The sequence below is a fragment of the Puntigrus tetrazona genome, chromosome 20, assembly GCF_018831695.1.
Source record: "Puntigrus tetrazona isolate hp1 chromosome 20, ASM1883169v1, whole genome shotgun sequence".
NCBI classification, from domain to species: domain Eukaryota; kingdom Metazoa; phylum Chordata; class Actinopteri; order Cypriniformes; family Cyprinidae; genus Puntigrus; species Puntigrus tetrazona.
The window spans coordinates 13,058,045-13,081,871 of record NC_056718.1 but is presented as its reverse complement, the minus strand read 5'-3'; the positions used below and the strand labels follow the sequence as shown (position 1 = coordinate 13,081,871).

Here is a 23,827-nt window from a genome sequence, read left to right as displayed (position 1 = left end):
AATGATTCATTATAGGAGCCAATGGCTCCCTTGTCATTTTCTGGAGTCCTGGTTGTGATATTAGCACAGTAAAAAAGGATATTTTCATACTAGAACAAGCCTCCTAAGACTTCCTTCCTTCCTTCCTTCTCTCTGTCTCTCTCCCCTCTCTCTCTGTAAAGGAGAAAAGTGTGCAGTTATGTAATAAGTTATTGATTTTGCTCTTAGGGAGAGATTGAGCTGCTGAGTCTCCTGCTCTGCTGCTCTCCCAGAGGAGAGTCACTCTGACAACAGACCCTCCCTGATGCTCACTGAGTGTTAAGGCCTTCAACCTGGTCACATATCACTTTCACCCGGTCGCCTCGGGCCAAAGCTGCTCCGAAGACACACACACACACACAGACAAATACACACACGGCTGCTTTGTTGCTTTTAACACAGTGTCCGCTTGTCCAATTGCATCCATTAGTACGGATGAGCAGAGAGCAATTCGAAAAGAGAAGTGTGTGTGCCAGCGTTTAGGCAGCTAAAGGGGGTAAGCCGCCCATAGTGTATGCGTGCATAAAAGAACGTTTGGTTGGGTGTGTCGAGCTAAAAAGACTAAGCCTATCAAAATCTGCTCGCGCGTGTGTGTGTGTGTGTGTGCATGCGAGGGTTGATGGAGATGTCGGGACCTGTTAGTGCTGCTGGAGTTGTGAGCAGGGCGGTTGCTGGTAGGGGGTCTTTGTTCAGAGGGGAAAGAAGCCATAGAGCTGGCTCCTCAGGCAAGCCAAGGGTCAACTGCTCAGCTCATCCATCTTCCAGCCTGGCAGTGACCTGTCAGCTCGGCTGCTCACGTTACTAAGCAGAGCAGGCAGGCCTGCATTGTGCAAGCTGCTCTGTTTGCAACCATGTGTAAATGAAGTTAATATTCACTGACCCCATGCCCAGCCCGCAAGCGACCCCAGTGACACCACGGAAATCACAACGTTACCAGCGAAATGACAAAGATTCCTGGCTATTCACTCCGGCTATTTATTTCGCATTGCTTCAGAGTTTTTGTTCTCGCTGTCAAAATCTGTGCGTTTGATGTAATGCCGCATTTCCTTGCTGAGTCAAAAAAAAAAAAATTTAAATAAATATCTGCTGAGTCACTTTTGAGTTTTATTGCGTTGAAGAGAAGTTTTGCATTAAACATGATAGGAATTACGTGTTCAACGCTGTTGGATTGAAGAAGCTTATGTTTTGCACTTTCCCATGCAAAAGCAAAGCTGAGTTTGTGTACAGTATCTTAAAACAGGTAATGGTTGGTTATTTATTATTTGATGTTTTGTGATATATACATAAGACTAAAAGTTGCAGGGTCTTAAGGATAAGGATGTTAAGGATGTCGGGTGAATTGAATTTAATAGGCAAAGATTTGTATGCAGTAAAGTTTTATAATATAATTACGGGAATAGATAACTAAGAAAAACAAAAATAATTTTTTAAAATGGTTTTTGTTGTGTTATCTAGCTGTTTTTTTTTTAGATTAAGTTTTTGTAAGTTTTTTAAAGATATATATTTTTTAAGATTAGTTGTAATGCTCAATGAAAAAACGTGATCCTTGTTAAATTAACAAAAGCACTTATGGAGAAGGATTAAATTAATGAGAATGTTTAAAATAAACATTAACAATGTTTTAGATACATACATTTTGTGATTGAATCCAGAAAAAGACGGGTGGTTATTTGTTTTTTGATGTTTTGTGGTTATATAAACAGAATGTTAAGGGTGTTGGGGGAAATCAAATGTAATTGGCAAAACTTTGTATGCAGTACTTGGAAAAAATGTTTTATGACATATATTACTTTATAAATAAAAAAGAATGTAAATATGTAAAATTTCAAACTGCACATATACTTAAAACCGTGTATGTATAAATGTTTAGTTTTTAACATTTTTGTTACGCAGTTTGTAATCTGAGGTGTTTATTTGTACTTATATAATAATTTATTTCTGGATGTAATTGCAGTTTAATTAACAGAAGCGCTCATGGAAAAGGATAAAATTAATGAGAAGTTTTCAAATAAACATAAACCGTGTTTGCATAAAAGGCATCACTAATTTGATGTTTTCGGGAAGTTACAGTGTACTTTTACGATCGAATCCTCCGAGATCAATGTTTAAACAAATAGCACGCTTATTGAAGCTTTCCAAACTCACATTCGAAATCGTTCCACATTCGCGGTGCTCTGCTGGGGCCGGGACGCTGTTTGTTAATGAGAAGCAGACTAAATTCTCTCCTGCTCATAAAATGAGATTAAGGAGAAGAAATGTCACACACACAGAGCGCTGTCTCTTGGCCAAGTTATTACTGAATGTAACTCGAAGTGAACACATTGTGCCAAAGAAGAATCAATAAAATTAGAAAGTAATGCTGTTCTTCTACTTTTGCGGGGACAGCTATGAGCGGCACAGTAATCAAGACTACATGAAACCATCATTTGTCTGAGGAGATGATTATTGGAAGATGGAAATGTGTGCCTCGTGTTAGTTTTTCATGGATCACCAGCGGTGATGCTGGGACTTGATTGAGTGCTGTATCTCCGTTTAGTCTCTACGTGGGCGGCTTCGGGGGTTGCGTGGATGTGTGTTTGTTCAAATGGGTGTGTGTCCGTGCAGGTTTGGACAGGTCACGGCTGTGTTTGGCTTCATAATGAGGGACCTCTGCCGCTTCGCCATTGTGCACTTAGTCACCTCTGTCAAAGCTGCAAAGTCATCCAATCTGTGTGTCCCGGGGTATGTGAGGGATAACTTGCTGATGGCGGAGGTTTGATTTATATCCGATTAGCTATGGTCGTAGCGCCCTTAAGAAGATCTTTTGCTTTTTATCCTTTAAGAAAAGACCAAATTTTGGGGTTGTTTACCACGGTGCCAGCTGCACACCACATCGGCACTTCATAACACACAAAATCTACGTCGAAACAAAAAGACAATTAAGAAAAACAGGTTTATTATTTAAGCCGCCGTTGCTTTAGTTTCACTTTGTATTGTTACTTAACCGTTATTTATTTATTCATTCTTTTTTTGCTGTAAATATTAATAGTTGAAGTAAATTCTGTGTGTATTATGTTTAGAAAACAGGTTTAAGGAGGAAGAGCTAACTCAAGATGTCCATACGATTGATAGAGTTTTGCAATAAATTTATATTTTCACATGCAAACTATATTTTCACATGTAAAAAAAATTCAATCCAATTTCCAATAGCAAGTCATTTGTGGCGTCGTTTGTTATGTGTTACATTTTCGGTTGCACTTTATTTTATAGTATAACTTTACAGTGTACTTACTCAAGGAAGTACTTACACTTAAGAAACTACACGGGGTAGGGTTAGGTTTAGGGGTATGTTAAGGGTTAGTCCCTAGTTATAGTGATTACTATAAGTACATAGTATGCACATGTGGAAAAGGAGTGTAAAATTAAGTGCTATCAAAATGTCTTTGTTTTCCTATTGTTAATCAATGCAGTAAATCAGGCCGAATGACGTGAAAGGGGAAATGCGGTTGCCTCGGGATATTCTTCCATTTTCTATTTTGCAATCAGCCGCAAACAAGAGACCAGCGTTTACACTTGGAAGAAAGCATTTCACCTGAGGCATTTAAAATTTTTGGTAAAAGGCCGCTTTGTTCTAAAAGCGCTTCTTTTCACTGTAAAAGTGACATTTCATGTTTCCTTTTTTCCGCTATCACAGAACATATCATGTGCCAGGAAAGCCATCTGGGCAGATGCTATTGGGATGAGTTGAGCTGTTGTATTTAACTGAAATGGATCTCTCCGTTTTTTCTTTTTTTTTTTGGTCTGTTTAACAGCAATAACATTTTACAGATCCCTTCTTTCAGTATTTTGCCACAATTTTATGTCCATCCAGGCCGTATTTCGAGCGTAATCACATTTATTTGCAGTCTGCCTCACATGAGAAATGAGGAGCGAGTTGAAAGATCTTTTCTTGGCAGCGACGATGTCCACCTCAAGCCAACACAAATGCGACTGTCAAAGCATAATGCATTCAGCAGTAATTGCAGATATATAACGTTCCTGCCCTATTCTGTTTAAAATATACATGTAAAAGAGAAGCATTGTTGTGCCATTGTGTTGTGCACAAAAGATGCCATTGCGTAAGTTGTGAAATGCATTTCGCTTAGCGGCATGCGAATGATTTTAACAGCTGCTTTTCCTGAAGGTTTGTGCCAGAGCTTTTTCCTCAGTGTTTGTTTTTACCCTTTCACAATTATTATTTTTTTTTCATTAGCGTTTTATTCATAGACCTAAAAGAAAACATATATTCTATTTTTAAAAAGAGCATTTATGGCACTGATGTGATTTTTTTTTTTTTTTTTTTTTTAAGCGAACAGCTGTTTTTTGGCACCATTTATGATGTTAACATTTTAACTATATTTAGGATGACTCTGACAGGCTTTGATCTGTTCTTTCTTCACAAGTCTTTCTTGTTCCTCTCTGAGGGCTTCAGAGGGCATCCTGGTGTGTCCTTCAGCACAGTGAAAGAGAATGCTAATCTTCTCTTTGTTTCTGACGGAAAGCTACTTATCTCTCCTCCACACAGGTAGCTGCCATGAATGAGATTCTTGTCTGCATGTAAAGGAACACACCCCTAATCCAACCTGTTCGCTCCCAGTAATGCGCGGGGCACTGTGCGAATAGCGCCGAACAAGATCCATCTTTTAACATTTTAATCTGACATTTTCACAACCCTCTAATCCAACTTTTAGGCTTTTTTTTTGTGTAACCGTTACGGCTCCCAGTCTCAGTCTAGCGGTTGTAGGAGAAATGCAAAGGCTACGGGGCCAAAACCGGACCCCATCCCGGTGTGTTGCTTTCTTGCTGCCTTTTGATTCTTCCCCTTTCCTTTGTGCCCTCGGCCTGTTTCCTGGAGTTGGGTAGATTTCTAGCCCTCTTAGGGGGAAGATTAAAATGCTTGCCACACAAGGCCTGACAGCATGGAAACAGGCTTTCTGTGAGTTTGAAAGGTTTTAGTTTCTCTGAGAGCGCTTTCATCAGGGGTGGAAATAATAGTATCTATTGATAACTACTTCTTTTCATAGCCAGAAAGTGCGCTATTCAAGAGTAAAAAATATAATGCTAGTCTTGCTTGTTTACTTTTTACAGCATGAGGCACAGAAAAGTTTCAGTATAATTAATGCAATATTATTTCTATAACTCGCATAGATTGCCAGATGTTATCAGAGAAGCATTTCCAAGTTGTGCGATCGCACGCTGCTGAATATATAGCGCGGAAATGTTATTTGTGTGCTGTGCACAGTATGAGCGAGATCTATATGAAATATGCAGATGACCTACTGCATTTGCCAAAATGTGCAGTATACAACAGAGCACGCTGTGTGAGATACTGCATCCCACAATGCAATGAGCTTGACTTGACCTTCCATTACCAGTGTGATGGAATTTAATTAGTTGTTTTTAAAACTCATTATTTGATGTGAATATCAAATGTTATTTTTTTATAGACTTTTACCTGTTTTTATTAATTATTACGGTAATATATTGTATATGAGGTCATGTGACAGTAAGTAGCATAGTATTTGAGATATTTATAGTTAACTAATATTCTTTGAACTCTTCAAAAAAAAGTCTTTTAAAAAGACAGCCCCTCTAAAAGTACTTATTATGAAAATAATACACTTTCAAATGTGACACTAAACTGCATGTTTGTTGAATTAAAGCATGACAAAACATTATTAAATATACTTATTTAAAACTTAAAAGTAAAACTTTAAAAAAGTTTAAAAAAGTAATATCCGGCCTGTTTATTACCTGTATTTACAAAAATATACTTTTATTAAATTTTAGACCAAAAAACACACTACAAATGTATATTTAATACAATTAAGAGCACTTCTTTTCACTACAAAGTGTTAACGACTGCAAACTACTGTTCCAGCCTGTGATCAGAAAATATACTGAGGTCTAAAAAGGGCAGTCCAGAGGTTTATAGGAAATTCATCGAAAGAAAGCCAACAAGGGAAAACAACTGACAGCACATGACCAAGAGAAAAACCAGGACTTGCTTTAGGAAAGCCTGTGATTAGGACATTTCCTCACCCTCCCTAGAGGGAGGACTGTTAGAAAATTTCGTAGTCAATACGCTAATTTTAGGCAAGTCAGCAGTCTGTGCAGTTCAGCCGGGCATTGTCTTGAGTTTTACCTCTAGCTTGCTATTACATCTCTCGACTAAGTCTTTAAAAACGAAGAGGGATTTATTGCTGAAAAGGCCAAAAACTGTGTTAAAGCTGAACATTTTGAGGAAATCTGTATCAGAAGTCTAGTTGCAAATGTCTAGACATGTTTTTGTCTGACTGGCATGTGCGGAATACAGGGTAGAAATTGAGATATTGTAGAGGCATCGTCTTCCCGCATTATCAGTGCCGTGAGAGACCTGCTTTTTCCCTTTTAGCTGAACCAGAGGGCTTGACCACTAAAAGGTAAATTAGCGACACTGGCACTCACCGCCTGCTAAAGACTCTGAGAGGAATGTCAGGCTGTTTTAATCTCTTTCTCTGTTGTACTGTTTAACCTCAACCTGTGTTTCTAAGGGGCCGACTAATTTCTTTGTGCAGTAAATGAGGTTGCTGTTGCCTGCTCTGCGTGCCCATGTCAACAAGCACATCCCATTAGCTCACCTTCATGCTAGTGGCAGCTTGAATAAAGCCTGCGCTCACCGAGTCCTTCAGCAAACTTTTAAAACCCGTCTAAGCTAGTGTTTTTCCTTTCCGTTTCACAATTTAGCAGCCAAGCGGTTATGTTGGCAGGACATGTTTTCAATTCAGAGCCGAAATGGGCAGTTAAGTGGAGGATATCGTCTCAATGTCAGTTTCATAGATTGGTTAGCATGCTCTCAAGAGCCGCTGGCACACGGGGTCATGTAGCGCTAATTCAGTCATGATTACATGCTAGCAGACATTATGCAGCATGGCAGAAGGAGGCATAATTGGGCAAGCCTCATCTTTCTCTCCCACAGAAATAAAGCTGTCAGGAAGGGGAAAACAAAGCTATCATTTATCTCTGCGGTGGCGGGTTAGCGCGTTAGTACAATGGTAGCGTGTTTTTTGACTAGTATTTGCGCATCTGTGTTGGGAGGGCTGGAATTCGGGCCCCAGAAATGACCGTGTTTGTGCATGTCACTCATGGTAAAGCCAGAGAGGTGGAGTGGAGACAGGTTCTCAGGCGGGCCCCCGTGTCAGCGCTACATTTTGATTTGAGGCCTAATTTGCTGGTTGGTTGCTTGTGTAAACAACTCTGGATACTTGGGCTTCTCAGACGCAGCGATAAACAAATCCTGATCACACGGATGTAAAAATAAACCGCCTCCGCTTCGGAGACGTAAAAAACCAGTCGAGTCGGCAGTCGAGAGTCCTCCTGTTTTGGTGATTTGCGATGGCGCTAATCTTAGTGTGTTCACGAGAGAGCCGTTGAGTGCCCGCAGCCAGGTCTTGAGCTCTCGGGCTCAGGCGGGATCTTTTCCCCATACAGATCGGCTCAGAGCTGAAAACTAAAACTAACAGACACACCAGCTCACCAGGAAAAAGGTTTCTGTCTTTCCTGTCCTGTTTCTTTTTTTCATCATCTTTTCATTCCTTCCTTTTCCCTTTCCTGTTCCCTTCTCTTAATTTTGCTTTCAATCCTTCCCTTTCCCATTTTCTTTTCCTGTTTCCATTTCCTGCCTTATATCTACTGTTCCTTCTCATTTCACCTTACCTTACCTGTCCGTTTTCTTTTGTTTTGTACTTTACTTACTTTTTTTTCCTTCTCCTGTTTACCTTTCTTACCTGGCCTTTTCCTTTTCTTGTTCCTTTTGCTTGCGCTGTCCTGTACCTGGCCATTTTCCATTTTTCATTACACTTTCCTTTTCCTTTCCCCTTCCCTTATATATATATATATATATATATATATATATATATATATATATATATATGTGTGTGTGTGTGTGTGTGTGTGTGTGTGTGTGTGTGTGTATTATTATATTTTATTTATTTTTATTTTTTTTTTTTTTTTTACATTATTTTTTTACATTATTTTATTTTTTTATATACATTTTTTTCCCATGACAGTTAAATTAATCCTAAATGGAAAAAATACCTGAATACCATTAAACCATGGCTATTTCACGGTACACCTTGCCAGCACCACCTCCTTACAACAAGAACTAGACTTGCTGCTTTCAATTACAAGTCCTCACTGGTTGAGAAAGATCCCAGATAAAATCACATCCCTTTCCTCCACTTCTCAGCCTCAGAAGGCTCTTGTTTTTTACGTTGCACAGCCACACCATGGCATGTTTCTGAGCTAAATACACAGTGACAGGGCTTTCATGTAGCTGAAATGGGGATACTGCATCCCTCAGCCACCCCCCCCATCTCAACAAGGTGGTGTTTAAAATGAGGAAATCGGCCGACCTCCTGTGCGATCTCCATTTTAGTCTTGTCACGGAAAGCTGCAGGATTTTTTTTGTCCTCTTTTTGAAGGCCTTGAAACAATAATGCAACTACTGAGATCATAAAAGCTAGGCTTTGAATTGATAATCAGTAGTGTTGTGTCCCTGGTAATAATCATTAAAATGCATAGCTGAGAACAAAGTAATATTTATCCAGGGGATGCGGGCGTGGTTAGGGTTTAAGAAAAATCATGTGGGCCCGATTCTCTCTTTAGGCTGAAGGAGGTTTTAAGCAAACAGCTGCTAAGTGTGGATTAGTGGCTCTCAGCAGAGCCGACCAAAAGGCCAAACCCAAAATAGCTTATTTCTCTTTGCTTACTGATGTGAACTAGAAAATACCTCAGCCTGTGGAATCACCCCAGACTTGTTCTCTCTGCATTTTTTTTTTTTTCCAGAAGGTTAATTAACCGCTGTTTCTAGTGATGAATTATAAAGTCGTGAAAAACGGAATAAAAGGGGAAAATCATTTTATTGGGTATTTAATGTTGTCTAATTATAATGCAAATAGTAATATATGATTATGGTGCTTCATTGGCAATTCAGCCCATATGGGCATATGAAATAAAGAGTGGGAGTAAATGACTCGTTGTCATTGGAACGTGTGAGGGTGATTCTTGTGGATAGCCTAAAGCGATCTGGCCCTAATTTTTGCTTTGTCTCTGATCCCTGGCTGCCTGTGGGATGTCCTTTTTTCCCCTCATAAAAGGTGAAATACTGAAATAATCCATTTAAGTTTCCTATTTTCCACAGTAACCTTGCCTCTAGGACATTTCTGACTGCTAGAGGTGGTGTAAAGGCAAGCATACTAGTTCTTTTGGGGTGATCAGGAATATTAGGCCTCTGGTTGATGCAAAATATGAGTGACATATGAATTTGTTTGTAATGACCCAGCAGAAAACATTAGTGCTCAAAGGTTGATCTTTTCAAATGTTATTTTTATGTATGGACTTAAAACGTCTTAGGAGAAAAAAGGACAATGGTTGACAAATATCCTGCTATAAACAGTGCTATTTTGGATTTATTTACATGTTATATATTACTTGTACTACTTTTAATTAACCTTTATATTTATATAAGTCGTTTTTATTTTTATTAATTTTTATTTCAGTTTAGTTTTAGTTGTTTTTTTCAAATTAAACTAAACTCCAGGTAGTTGCCAAGGCAACATTCAAAACTTTTCTTCAGGGTAAAACTATAGAGATGTTCTTTTTTTCTAATGAGACTGCCTAAGTCTGATCCAAACACTAGACGATATAAAATGTGAACACATGCTAATTCTCTTTTTCTCCATCCCCATCCAGCCTGCGGTCGTGGATTCTACAAGTCTTCATCTCAGGATCTTCAGTGTTCCCGTTGTCCCGCACACAGTTATAACGACAGAGAGGGCTCATGGAGATGTGACTGTGAGGACGGCTACTACAGAGCCCTCTCTGACCCCCCATCTGTCGCCTGCACTAGTGAGTGAGCCGTTTGTCAATCTCTGCTCTACTTCCTTTCCTTTCTATATATGTCTTCGTATCTGCAAAATAACGTATCTCGTTCTCAACTCCAAGCAATTTTCTATTTCCCGTCAGATGAGATTTTAATTACCAGAAACGACAGGCACCTCTGTATTTTAAGGGGCACTGTGGCAGTCCTGGATCACTTGGTGCCCAAGGCAACATAAGGAAAGAGAGCGGAAAAGAAGAAAGAACGTTTTATCTGCTTAGTAGTTCTTACTTAATTTAGGTACTAGACATGATAGTCTACTCTTAGAGTGACTTGTTTAGCATGATTTAGTTTTTTTTTGTTTTATAATGAAATCGGCTTCAGTTTGAATGGGCATAACGAATCTGGTAATTACAGTCGGAAACAAACGGAAGCAGGTCTCAGCAGTTCTTCCCTCTCCTTCCCTCCCCTCTAATAACCACCTGTCTTCTTTCTTCTCCTCGGCCATCTCTCTGAATAACACGTCTGTTCTACAGCCATTGATGACTTATTTACACAGGCCAGACAAGGGTGAAAAGAGGCGGGGAGGGAGTTCAGGGCGAGTCGGTCTACCTGGAAATATGCTCAAGGACAGGTTCAATCAGGTTGACTCTCAGGACTTCCTGAAGACAAAGAGAGTGCATTAAAGCAAGGACTAGGGTCTATCTATCTATCTATCTATCTATCTATCTATCTATCTATCTATCTATCTATCTATCTATCTTATATATATATCTTGAGTCCCTTTGTTTTTTTTAATTATTGCACAAAGTCACATGATGATGATTTTGTTTCGCTTAACTGTGCTATTATGCTATGATAGACAACAGAGAATGATAAATGAATTTGTGTAGATGAGAGAAACATATTAGACCCTAGCTGTGCTGTTGTGGATCAGGGCAGATGTGCAGCCTGTCCTATGATGACACATATGTTATGTATTAATCATTTAGCTAAGCTTTACCTCTACAGTATTTTCCAGTCTGTATCCACCCTCATTTCTTCTTCCCTACAGTAACTCCCCCACATTTGTCTCAACCAAAGAGATGATCACACTCAAACACGCTAGGTCTAATTGTTGGCCATTGCCCCCCAATCAGAGAACAGAGAAAACACAGGCCTCGAATTCACCACACAATTACTCGTCCCCTCTGCCTTCCTCTTTCTCTTTTTCTCCAAGTACACATGAGATCTGTTACTCCACTGACCACGGTCTGGCTGTTGTTACTCTGTCTGGGCATGAAGCATTGACATTACAGAAAAAAGCACACAGAACGCAGGGATTAAGAGTCTTTTCTCCCAATGACTTTTTCAGAGAGAAAATCTATGGTGAAGTCATATGAGTTGTACAAGGTGGAATGCAGTTATAATGATGACACAGGACCTTAAAGATTATATTATATTACATACACATTTTAAGATATTATACAAATATAAATCATTTTATATAAAAATTAATGCTGTCAAATGATTGATAATGAATAATCGCATCCGAGACATGGATATGTATATATAAGTACAAGCACATGCATGCATATTTAATAATTATATGTTATGTTTTTATATATTTATATGAATGTAAATTTTGAAAAAAAGAAAAATGTTAAAATTTATTTTGAGTGTTAATCGTGAGTAATCGTTTGAGAGCACTAATAAAAATATTTTTTTAATTATAAATAAGCATATGTGAATGATATCAGAATGATTTTGTGATACTGAATTTAGCTTTGCATTATAAGAATATATTTTCTAAATTAATAAAATTGAATTCAAATTAAAATATGAAAAATCTTTCGTAACAATACAATCACAGTGTTACTGTTTTTACTCTATTTTGATCAAACAAATGTAGTAACATAAATCTATCCAAAAATAAATCTTACTGAACTTTTGGATAATAGTGTAGAACGATGTAGGCGGCACCATGGGTTACTGAATAACAAAGATATAACGTTAAAGAAGAAATCCAGATGCACAAAGAATTAAGGGAGGATTCTAAATCACAGTGAGTCATAAAGGAGGTGGCAAGAGTTTGGGATAATAAGGATGTGACAGGAGGGAAAAAAATGCAAATCAAGGGGGTAAAACAAAAAACTTTTAACAAACATAAATCGCGTCTCTTTTGAAGTGCTGTGCATTAGAAATACTGTTCTCACCAGACTTGTCTTAATTATCTCGGGATTAAGTTATTGTGACCATCTGAATTGTCTGGGATGAAGATTTCTTTTTTGGGGATTTAAAGCCGCATGGAACTGAATGGTAATTGGGAGTGAATTTACATTCGCTGAATAAACACCCTGATGGACAGCTTTTTAAATGAGCGAGGTGTAAACCTACCGAATCTTAAGCTCTGTCAATACACACTCAGCTCCTCAGAACACGGATTAAGGGCGGCCTTAATGAAATTCAGATTTCCAGAGTTAAAGGAATTAATATTCACTTGGAGAAAGGTCTGTCATTGTTGAAAGGAAGAAAAAAAACAGCACAAAAGTTCTTAAGAAATATTCACTTATTTTTCTCTACAGTACAGAATAATCCCAATAGCATGGCATATATTTTTCCGGTTTACCGCAACCTGTGAGATAAATGGGCGATACTTAGGAGAGCCTGCTGCGTTCGAGAGAAGTTTTTTTTCACATTAGATAGAACGAAAGAAGGGAGTTCTTGACAGCTTTCAGAGATGACATCAATCACTCGACAGCTGCGCGTGGTGTCAGCGCTAGCGAAGGTCTGGAAGGGGCGGTAGGAGGGTGGGACTTTGTGACAGAGAGAAAAAGAGGAAAAGGGAGAGCGGGAGACATTGAAAAAGTGAGAAAGAAAGTAAAAGAAAGTGAGAGCGCATAACCTACATACTCTCTTTTCAGCTCTCTTCAAGCCCTGGAATCGTCACCTCCATTCGTTGACGTGTCCCTGAGGGTGAGACTTTCCTTTTTCCCACAGTTGCTTAGGGACAGGAGTACAGTAATAAAACCAGCCTCTCTCGGCCGTCTCCCTCCGGCTCCATCCTTCAATCTTGCTGTGGTGCTTGGTACAAGTGAGGCCAGAGTTCAGGTACCATGTTTGTAGATTAAGGATTAGTGGCTGGACTGTTTAAACACGGTTCAGAAGTAGCGGCCCTCTGGGACCCTCATTAGTGGGGTGAGTCTTAAAGGGATAGTCACTCAAACAATGAAAAATCTCATTTGCTGACCCTCATGTTATTCCAAACCTACATGACTTGCTTTATCCCGTGACCAAAATAACCTTAACTAGTTCTTTTACATGCTCTATTCATTTTCACATATACATATTTTGAATTGTAGTCATATTATTTTACTGTAGTTCCTTGTTTTACTGTATTTTAATAGCGTAAGACAATGCTTTCAAAACATTACAATATCTTTTTAATGGAAAAGTGTATACTGCGTAAGCTTTTGTGTAACAAGCAGACCAAAATAATTTTTTTACTCTAATGTCAACTGCACCATATATATATATAACCAACACAGATGTTACATGAAAATCATTACCTTTAATTAAAATGAAAAAAGCATATATCTAAAATTCACCTTATGTGTTCCTCAGAAAAAAATAGTCATACAGGATTTGAACAGCTCGAGGGTGAGTGAATGATAGGATTTTTGGGTGAATTATCCTTTACTAAGAGGAGTAGCACTAAGACAGCCAAGAGCTGCTCATCGTGTAGATAACAACTGGATTCCTGAGCTAAGCTCCAGTGCTGCTTGGCCTGAGACTTCAGGCTTCACAAAGACACACGCACGCACACACACAGGATCAGCAGGTTGACCTAATTAACATTTTCTCACAGGAAAACAGCAAGGGTAAAAATCGTGACCACATTTTCCTGATTTCAAAGATGGTTTTATAATTTTTTTTTTTGCATTCATCATCTCACATTTTGGATTGGAAGGATATTCCGCTCATTCACTTTTAGATAAAATCGCTGTTAGAAATGTGTCACTTAATCTCATCTTGACTAAAGGCTTAAAGTGTGGTCCACATTGCAGCTAATTCTGGTCAAGAACGGCCTACTTGGACATGGAAAGACCTTCATATGAAGCGTTCAATCACATTTTTTGTTTTTACGTGCCATTTAAGGGCAGGCTTAGACAACAATAGACTGCTTTAAAAAAAAAAATATTCAGATGGAACGGCCCTTTCTGTGAATGTCTGTACAGAAAACACAGGAAAAAATAGAAGAGAAGTTAGCAGTTTTATGTGTAAGCTTCATCAATTACTTGGTGAACAGACTGTGGGCGGTTTGAAGCTATACAGTCTGTAAAGTGTGGGTTAAAAATGTATTTTAATAGAAGGCTCAAGAGGTAAGCAAAAAGAACAGTGAAAGAGTGCACACAAGCTTTAAGCAAACTTCATACCCATTAAAAGAATAGTTTGGTTTGTGGTGTAGAGAATCAAGCTGTCTGTGGCAGATATTTGTCCCAGTTTCCCCCAGACTTCCTCCAGCGTCCCTGCAGAATCAGTCTCAAAGCAGACTGCAGAGAAGATGACAGATTACATATATAGAAACACATATGCACTCGTGTGTGAAAGAGCAAATGAGAGCAGTAAACTCGGAGGGCATTTTGTTGTTAACCAGCAGACGATGACGCTATGAACAGTGTTTGAGAAAAAAAAAAGAAGACGACTGCAGGACTCTCCAGACGCCAGATGCACACTCGACAGGAAAGTCTTGCTTTAGCTGTTTTCACACTATACTCATTGTTTTCATTGTTTTGAACAAAAAAAGAAAAATGGGAAGAAAATATTTTAGGATTTTTTGTGATTCCATGTATACACAGAGATGAATTATACTATTTTAATAATAATAATAATAATAATAATAATAATGAAGCATATACACATGGTGGTGCCATATCTTATTTGTCATATGCGATCGAAAATCATTTCATTCCATGCCTGTAAGGCCTTCATTCATCTTTGGAACAAATAAATTAAGATCAAACGTGTCGCAACTGACACAGAAGTAAAGAGATTTTTGAATAAAGTTGTTATTTTTGTTTTCTTTGTGTGCAAAAAAGTATTCTTGCAGTTTCGTAAAATTAAGGACATTGACGTAATGGAATTTTAATTTCAGACATTTGTGCCTTGAATATTAACAAAGATCTTACGGGTTTGCAGCGACATAATTAATGGCAGAATTTTCATTTTTGGGTGAGCTATCCCTTTAAATATTTTGCTTGGATGCACCACCATTGTGCCTTGAAAGGTGTCTGAAACCACCATACCGTCATACAAAAACATTGTGCATTAAGTGATTGCCAGGTGGGGCAGCTTCGTACAAAGCCTCAAATCATGAAATTTGAACAAAATCATGGATTGTCATTAGATTACAGCGCTTTTATTTAACGTTTTGTGGAAATTAAATCAATAGGACCTCTCCAGTAGTGATTCATCTCAGTGCTACCTTGTCGCTTGAATAGATATGCTCAATCACAGCTTGACTTGAGTCCCTTCCTGTCTCAGCTGTCCATTTAAAGATAAACAATCCCTTGATCTCTGCCACTCAAGAGCAGAATGAGAATGCCCTGCCAAATGGAGCCATTAGTGTTATTATTATTATTCTTACAGGTAACCATAGCAATAGAACGCTAAAGTCTCAGGAGGATGTGTGTGTGTGTGTGTGTGTGTGTGTGTTTTGTGGCTCTCCCCGAGGGGAATGGAGTAGGAGGGACATCATTAGCATCAGTAGGTGAAGTTGTGCTTGGAGCTTGAGAGCTAGATACAGAGAAGAGAGAGATGGAGAGACGGACTACATCTCTTCACCTGCCACAGGTGGCCCTTTCATCTCCTCCGTTCACTCGTTCTCCTCCTACTTTGATGAATATGGATGGATGTGTGTGCCATTAGCTTTAATGAGGAGCAAAATTTAAGTGTCATATTAACCATTTGCACCATTATAATGCTTGCTCTTTCCCCTCATTCATATGCATTGAGTGTTTTGTTAGTAAATTGTTCCCAGTTTTGAAGACAGTCAGTAGTGGCAACAGACAACTTTGTGATTTATAGAGACAAAATGACCTTGACATCACTTACATTAGGAAAAAATGTAAACCCAGTACTACCCAGAATACCCAGTACTACACAATATAGACAGTATATGCAAGATTTTATATATATATATATATATAATCGTTAGACAAAACAACAACAAAAAAGCCAATTTTGAATGAGAGACGTCACGGCAGACATTTTCTTCACCTCTTGTTAAAATTTCTTATTTTTCACACCAGTTGCTATGTTGTCAATCCCACAATCCCACTTGTCAGCTCAGCTCCCCTAGAGAACAGATTGAAAACGCCTATTCAGCTTCACACCAGTGGACATATACGGGTCGCTATTTCACTTTGGGGTACAAAAATCGAACCTCTCCAAAACGGCAAACCCATGATGCAAGACCATCACAAAGACAAATTCTAATAAAAGAGATATTGAACAGGCAGCGCTGCCGTTATAAAAACATTAGGGTGATAAAAGCAAGAGCTTGGTGGTTGGATAAAAGTAGCAAAGTATAAATCATTGCTTTATGAGACGCGCCAGATTTCTTGGCACTGGCGGGGATTAGGGGATGATGGGTTGTTTTCCACTGTGGTCATCCGTCTGTGAGCTGGTTATTGTAGGCTGAGTGGAATCCTCCGCTGTTGCTATTGTTGGGGCGACAACTCGCTCATGATCTGACTCTTAAAATCTGGAAGTGACTCAGACTCCCTGTCTTCCATGGCTTAGACTCCTTGTCACCCTGGCAGTAAAAAAAAAAAAAAATGTATCACCTCTTTTCTTTCCACAGGAAACTCTTAACTCCCTGGCTCAGTAATGAAATGCTACTGAGTAGATGAGTACCAAGGCAGTCTTATCTCAAGGTTTCCTACCTTGAAACAGCATCTCGTTCACCGTTTCATTGTTTTTGTACATCCCTGGTCTACATCGACCTTGGCAACTCTCAAGTTCAACTCCCCAGCATTCTTCAGCATAACATCTCTATGTATCTAGGTTACGGTATAATTGCATGTCAGGATTTGCCAAGGGCCCAGATTTCTCATATTTCCATGGTATTTCTTTGTCTCGAGAAAAATCTAGAGTGCTATTTAATCTAAGTCACATGTTTATCTAAGCATCCCCTGTTTTCTTACTACAGGGCCACCATCGGCTCCTCAGAACCTGCTTTACAACATCAACCACACCACCGTCAGCCTGGAGTGGACCCCGCCGGCGGACACAGGCGGCCGTAACGACGTGACGTACCGGATTATATGCCGCCGCTGCACCTGGGAGCCGGAAGAGTGCTTTCCTTGCGGGAGCAATGTTGGCTACTCGCCACAGCAGAGTGGATTAACGGACACCTACGTCACCATCACCGACCTGTTAGCGCACGCAAACTACACCTTTGAGGTCGAGGCTGTGAACGGCGTGTCTGACCTCAGCCGTACCCAGAGACTGTTTGCGGCCGTCAGCATCGCAACCAGCCAAGCAGGTAAGAGGTTTGGACTTCAGTGGCTATTCGGCTTGACACCATTATGATGTGCTTTTAATGCTTTTTTTTACGCTAGAGGGAAGTTCTGGCGCTTTTCCATGTTGCTTGGTTGGACGACTCTCTCAACTTGAGGCTGTATAATTTCCAACTAGTGCATTCACGTTTCTGTACTTACCGCCGTTGGAATAATTTAACAAATGATCTGGCAACCGTGTTCCTGCAGTTCATAATTTGTGGTTTTGTGGCAACAATACAGTGGTGAACAGCAACAGATGATAAATGCAAGAATACCTCTCTCATTTCCCCTTTAGTTTTTGTTTGCCGTAAAAAACGTCACCTTTAAATATCACTTACAGTCGCCATGGTTGACATTTCCGCAAGACTCTTTGTTGAATTCTTGATAAATGATATGAGCTTTCACTTTATCCCCTGAAATTAAATGGGTGGCAAATGCCTGCATTGATGCTGAAGTCATGGCCGCAAACATTATTAGCTCGACGAGTGGTTGCCTGTCTTTGGCTCCCTCTCTTTCTCTCGTGCTCGCTCTCTCTCGGGAGTTGGCCATAATTTAAGAGCTGTTTCTGAGACTGCACATGCTAGAGAAATGCATGTTTTTTAATGAACTATTTTTTATGGATCTGCAAAACAAGATTTCTCTTTCATGCCCAAGCATCCATGAAATACAATTTGCCTTCAAATGCATACTGGTTCTGGTCATTAACAAGAGGTTAGCAGACAGTGATAGCTTAGCACCGCGCTTCAGCAACTAGCGCATAGACCGCAGTGTTCTTGTACGTGCACACATACAATATTTGATTGTTTCGTGGTGAGTCTTTGTTGTTTAAAAAAGAGGTCACGCTTTTTAAATGTTAATAATTATATCTAGACATAAACATCCCTAGTAAAAAGTGACACATTTCATACTAAGTATAGTTTAGTTTACCATTTACTGATGCATCGTTGAGACTGATATAAAAGTTATATTTAAATTTTATTTGGAGTACTACTACAATGCACTTTTCGTAATATTAAGCTTAAATATTTTTTTTATTTCACTGTTGATGAGGACTGTATGATCTTAAATAAATCTATGTATTTAAATGCTAGTTTAAAAGTATTATAAAGTGTACCTGAAGTATACAATAGTTACAATAATGAAATATACCTCGGTATATCTTTATTTGGACTTAAGCACAAATCGAGTCATTCTAATTTTACATACATTTTAGTATATTTAAATACATTTTAGTATATTTATGTTGTGTGGTTTGCCTCTTTTCATTTTCTCTATCTCTTTATCATATGTAATTCTTATCTGGACACCATTCTAAGTAAAGCTAAAATTCTAAGTTTCAAGATTTTGCTTCTCAAATTCAGCTTCCTGTTCCGTTCAGATGTGCTTATTTCAGCTGTTTTAGAATGCAGAAATGTGTTTTATGTAAACACTGTCAGAGCAATACAAAAAAAGCTTCGTTTTAATCTAGACCAATTAGTCATCCAGTCGTTCTGGTAACTTGCAGACTCTGACAGTGTGTAGTTTTGTACATCCCTAGTGTTTCACCACCTGCATTCAAAACTCAAGCTCTAATTTGCATTTTTGTTGTTTTTATGGTTTGCAAACAAAACAAGGTCAGTGACAGGATAACACAAGCAGCTCATGCATGCACGTGTTCACAGAGAGATGAGGGAAAGAGACACAGAGGGAGAGGCGATAATGACCGGCAGCCAGTAAAATGAGAGGAACGGAGCCGAGGAGGAAGGGGAGAGGAGATGATGTATGTTTCATGACAGGGATCGTGACAGAGACACTCGCTGGAGTAAGGAGCCACAAGGACACACGGACACCTTGGTAGGTTAGGAGCGGGCGAGAGAGAGAAAGCCAGATAAGGGACAGAGAGAGCTGGGGAAAAGACCCTTGTCTCAAAGTGAGAGCCGGCCGTAATTATGTCTGGCATACTGACAACAGACAATTACACCAGCCACCCTGGGCAATATTTAGTCATTAGTTATTGTCAGATTGAGAAAATATATTAGTAAAACCCTGTTTTCTGTTGTGCCGGTATTACCCGTTTAATTTTTCATGTCTTTCAGAGTAGGCCAAAAATGGAGGACTATAATAAAAATTTTCTATTTAAATTTGAACAGATTCTAGCTAGAAATGGGCCTCTATGGTTGAAAATTCAATTAGTCTTCCAATAACTGGGTAGTCATTTAAACCTTGTTCGGACTGGCAGCCAAAATCTGATTTTTGTATATAGAATTTGATTTGAAGAACTAACAGCCCACACAGTGTATCGCAACTGATGTGTTATCCATAAGCACTCTTGTTTCTACAACAAGAACAATGCAGTTTGCAATACGGATGTTGCCTTTACTATAGATGTGTATAAATGCCCCATTCGACCTCTCCAAGCAAGATCCGCAATCTTGGAACACTTAATGTCATTCACCATACTGTAGGTTCGCAGACCATCGGCTGGGTAGGATTGTGGCATCTTTGTAATATTCAGTGACTACTATATTGAATGACGTCACGCCAAAATGGCGGACGACTTACATCAAAGTCCCCTTAAGGCAAGTCATGTCACTCAGCGGCCATCTTTGAAACGCCTCTCATGCAACCAAGTGAATCTCATGTCTCTTTAAATGGGGAATCAACAATTCCATGCTGCCGTTTCAATATTTCAATATTTCCTTAAAAGACATTCATTATGTTTTCTACAAAAAACGTCTGAAAAAGCTATGCTAAATCTGATCTGTTTTCCAAACCACAATGAGGTTGGCTCATTTTGGATTTTCTCTTTTTTCTTTTAGTTTGGGCATTTTAATATTAGAAACAGAATTTAAATGAACATTTCTTTGCACTTCATTCAGCTGATTTTGAATACAGGAATCTGTTTTCTAAGTCTCTCAAAGAAATGCGTCTTGATTGTGGTCAGGCCAATCTGTCTAATTGTACAGAACTAGCAAATAGACGAATCAGCTGCACGTCCTTGATTCTAGCTTTGCATGTATCTACATTTGAATGAAAATGAAATGGTTGCCCACTCAATTACTCATATATTTAAAGCTTTACCTTTAATAATTAAGCACAGGCTCCATTTGAATACAACAGGCTCACTGTGATGGCAGACCGATAGGAGCCCTGGACAATCAGCCCCTTGTTTAGAGCAGAGATGGGAAATTTAACCCTATCTGAGCATGCTCAATTCTCTGCTCGCCGGAGCCTTACAGGCACAATTTTACCCCTGGGTTACCACGGCAATGGATGACTACTTCATAATGGGTGCGAATGGAGCTTCCTGAAACAATAAGCTGCCGGCCGGTCAGACAGAGCAGGACACTCATTAACACTGATGACTTTATCAAGGCCTTCACAGTAGAAAAAAAATAGCATCTTTTAAGCTCTTCCCAAGTCTTATTACCTGAAAAAAGGATACCAGAAAGAGTATAAAAGCTGAGAACAGAAATGTGAAAAGCATTTGGGGTGAGGATCAATAAGTAAAAATCTAATGCACATTAATGAAGATCAATCAGTTTTAGCTTTTTGGGCAGTGTGCCAACATAGAGCGAATTCCAACTCGAGGACCTTTCCTGTTCCTGCTGCCATGTCGCTTCTTGTCACATTTGATCTGTCTTGTCCTAATAAAAGCCAAAAATAAGAAAAAAAACCCAGTTTTTAATTATTCTAATATAAAAACCATCAAAATACAAAAACCTATTGCCTCCTCTGCTGAATATTATAATTAAAATATATTACATTACTTATATTACCTATTAATTAAAGTTAAAATTAAATTAAAATTAAATAAAGTTTTTATGTAATTATATATATATTTTTTTAAATGCAAGAAATGGATCAAAAGTGACAGTAAAAAAAGTTATAATAAAAAAAGATTTCATATTCTGCAAATAATGAGAAAATGTATCACAGATTCTACAAAAATATTAAGCAGCACTATAAATGTTCTAATCATTTATAATAGTAAACCTATACCTTTAACAGCAGAAAAGCCTCAAAAAAAATACAAGGCAGAGAAAAAACCAAGGGATAAATGAGGTTGTCTCGTCTCTTGTCTCCATCTGCATGAGAATAAGTCGGTGCTTCAAGCACAAAGAGTAGGAGTAGAAACGTTAAGGACAGCAGAAAGGTGCAGAGCCTGAATCCAGATGCATCTGATGAGGAATTCAGGAATCCTCTCTTTAATTATCCTTCCACTACTGAGTGACACAATAAGCGACGAAAAGAGAGCAGAAGAAGGGATGTGTCCGTATGAGAGAGGGGCTACTCAGAGTACTCATTGTTCCTGCAAAGCCTAATTACTTCCCTGCTCTCCATGAAATGGTTTTAAATAGCGACTGCTTCTGTATCGGCAGGTTCATCATCATCTCTTTTTTTTATGCTTTTTTCCCCTCCATCGACGCCCCTTGTCATCCCCCCTGCAGACGAATGTGAATTCTCTTTCTCTCTTTAATGGCAAATCTTTTTTTCCTCTTTCTAGAGGACTGCATGGGAAGTTTAGTGAAGAGCATTTCAATCAGCATTCTATTGTCACTTGACATCTCTGTAGAGATGCCCTCGAATGTGTCTCTCTCTCCCTCTCTTTCCTTCACTAGCTTCGACTCTCTGTGTGTCTGTCTAAACAACACCCATTGTTCTTCCCAATGCTCTTGAGCGGAAATAGCTCAAAGAATAACCATTAATATTTATTCAGGAGAGTCCTTCTGAGGAAAACAGTGTGGAATCAGGCAGCGAACAGCCCTTTCCACGCCGCAGAATTCAGCAGCCAGATGTGAGACGCGCGTTTTAGATGCAAACAGCATGCGCGGTAAACAGAATCAAAGCGAGGGAAGGCGAGAAGCTGTGGAAATGGATTTTTAATGCTTAGGTTACATGTCAGAAGAGCACGATGTGCATGTTGCCCGCTGATAGCTCCCTCTGACTGTGGCCCACTCTGTCTAGGATGTTGCAAAGTGTTGCAAAGTTGTTTAAGTGTTTGATAGAGAAGCACATTAACCCTGTACTCCGCTACGCTGCACTTATCTTCTGGCTTAGAGGGGAAATGGCTTCAAATAAGAAATGTTATTCGTTGAGGCACATGGATTCCATACGTAGCTCGGTTTTTCCAATGCTACTAGATTCCAGTCAGGTTGTTTCCTCTCATCTCTCGAGGAGAAACGCTCTGTAGCTCGCGCTGTACTTTGATCTCAAGAACCTTTGTGTTTCGAGCTGCACGACTGAAGTAAATAACAGAAAATGTTCTCTCTTGTTCAGGGCAGTCTGGTCGCATTAACAGGACCTGTGTTTACTCTCCGCATGTTTTAAAGTAAAAAAAAAACAACAAAAACTGTTCCTAATGTGACATACAGCTTAAATATATTAGGTGATTGTTAGGTAAGAAATGGTCTGGATCATTGTCGACCACTAAACTCTGAGAACCTAAACAAGCTTGTTTTCTTCTGCAAGCTTCAAGCGATGTCCAAATGCATTATGAAGTGCGAAAAAGCATTCTCATGCCCCAGACTGAAAGACGATCCTCCCGGCATTTCTCTCGTAATTAATACGGCCACTTTTTCGACACGTTATCACTGCAAAATGGATCCCGTTCAATACCCCTGAGAAGAATCACACTTTGGGGAACAATAAGTCCATTGATTGATCTCGGCAAAATCCTAATCTGTGGCAGGGACGTTAAACAGAATGGATTGATTGATTCCCGGGATTCCCAGTTGGCCAGTGCTAGGTGGTGTAATTTTCTAGTTAAGCGGATCCCTCAAGCCTCTTTTGTAGCATTTGTATGCCGTTTTATGTTACCTGAGAGGCCTTTCTCTCTCTCTCTCTAGCCACTCTCTCTCTTTCTGTCCTCCCTCTTTTGGTAATTCCATCTGTGGTAATTTGATAAGAGCTGGACCGGTCGCTACAATTCAACAGCTGTGGTTAAATCGCTGGTGGTCTGGCTCACAGTGGCCTCGGCGGTCTTACTCTGGGCACTTAACCTGTGGCATTGTGCGGAATACCTCGCGATTCGTCCGTCACCCAATCCGTCAGCAATGAATAATTTTCATGGAAGGTGCACTTTAATTACTTTCCCATTTAAATGGCATTGCGGTGGCCTATCTAGGTCATTAATCTCAGTGAGGATCCTGTTGCAAGCCTTTTATTGCTGGCAAACGAAGCCCCCCAAATCCCCCAGAATCTGCTTTGCTTGACTGACTGCAGACTCCCAGCAGCCACTGCTCCAGTGTGTCCTTCTGAACTGGCCACTGTCACGGAAGTGAGAGAGACAGACACGGAGAGAAATAAAGAGAGATCTACACTTGTCTCTCAGCATGAGTGAGGGGATGGAGAGGAAGTTTGCCAGCCACCTTGAAGGGACTTGTTGGATTGAATGTGAGCAGGACTT

At 39.4% G+C, this 23,827-nt stretch overlaps 1 protein-coding gene across 9 annotated transcripts in view; it reads left to right on the top strand.

Moving 5' to 3' along the window:
* epha7 (eph receptor A7) overlaps positions 1–23,827 on the top strand; it is a 74,703-nt gene that overhangs the window by 7,774 nt on the left and 43,102 nt on the right. For all 9 annotated transcript variants that reach the window (XM_043220042.1, XM_043220040.1, XM_043220037.1 and 6 more), the window contains exons 4-5: positions 9,769–9,924; positions 17,088–17,423. In XM_043220042.1, the coding sequence (XP_043075977.1) occupies positions 9,769–9,924; positions 17,088–17,423 (492 nt within the window). The remainder of the gene's footprint in view (positions 1–9,768; positions 9,925–17,087; positions 17,424–23,827) is intronic.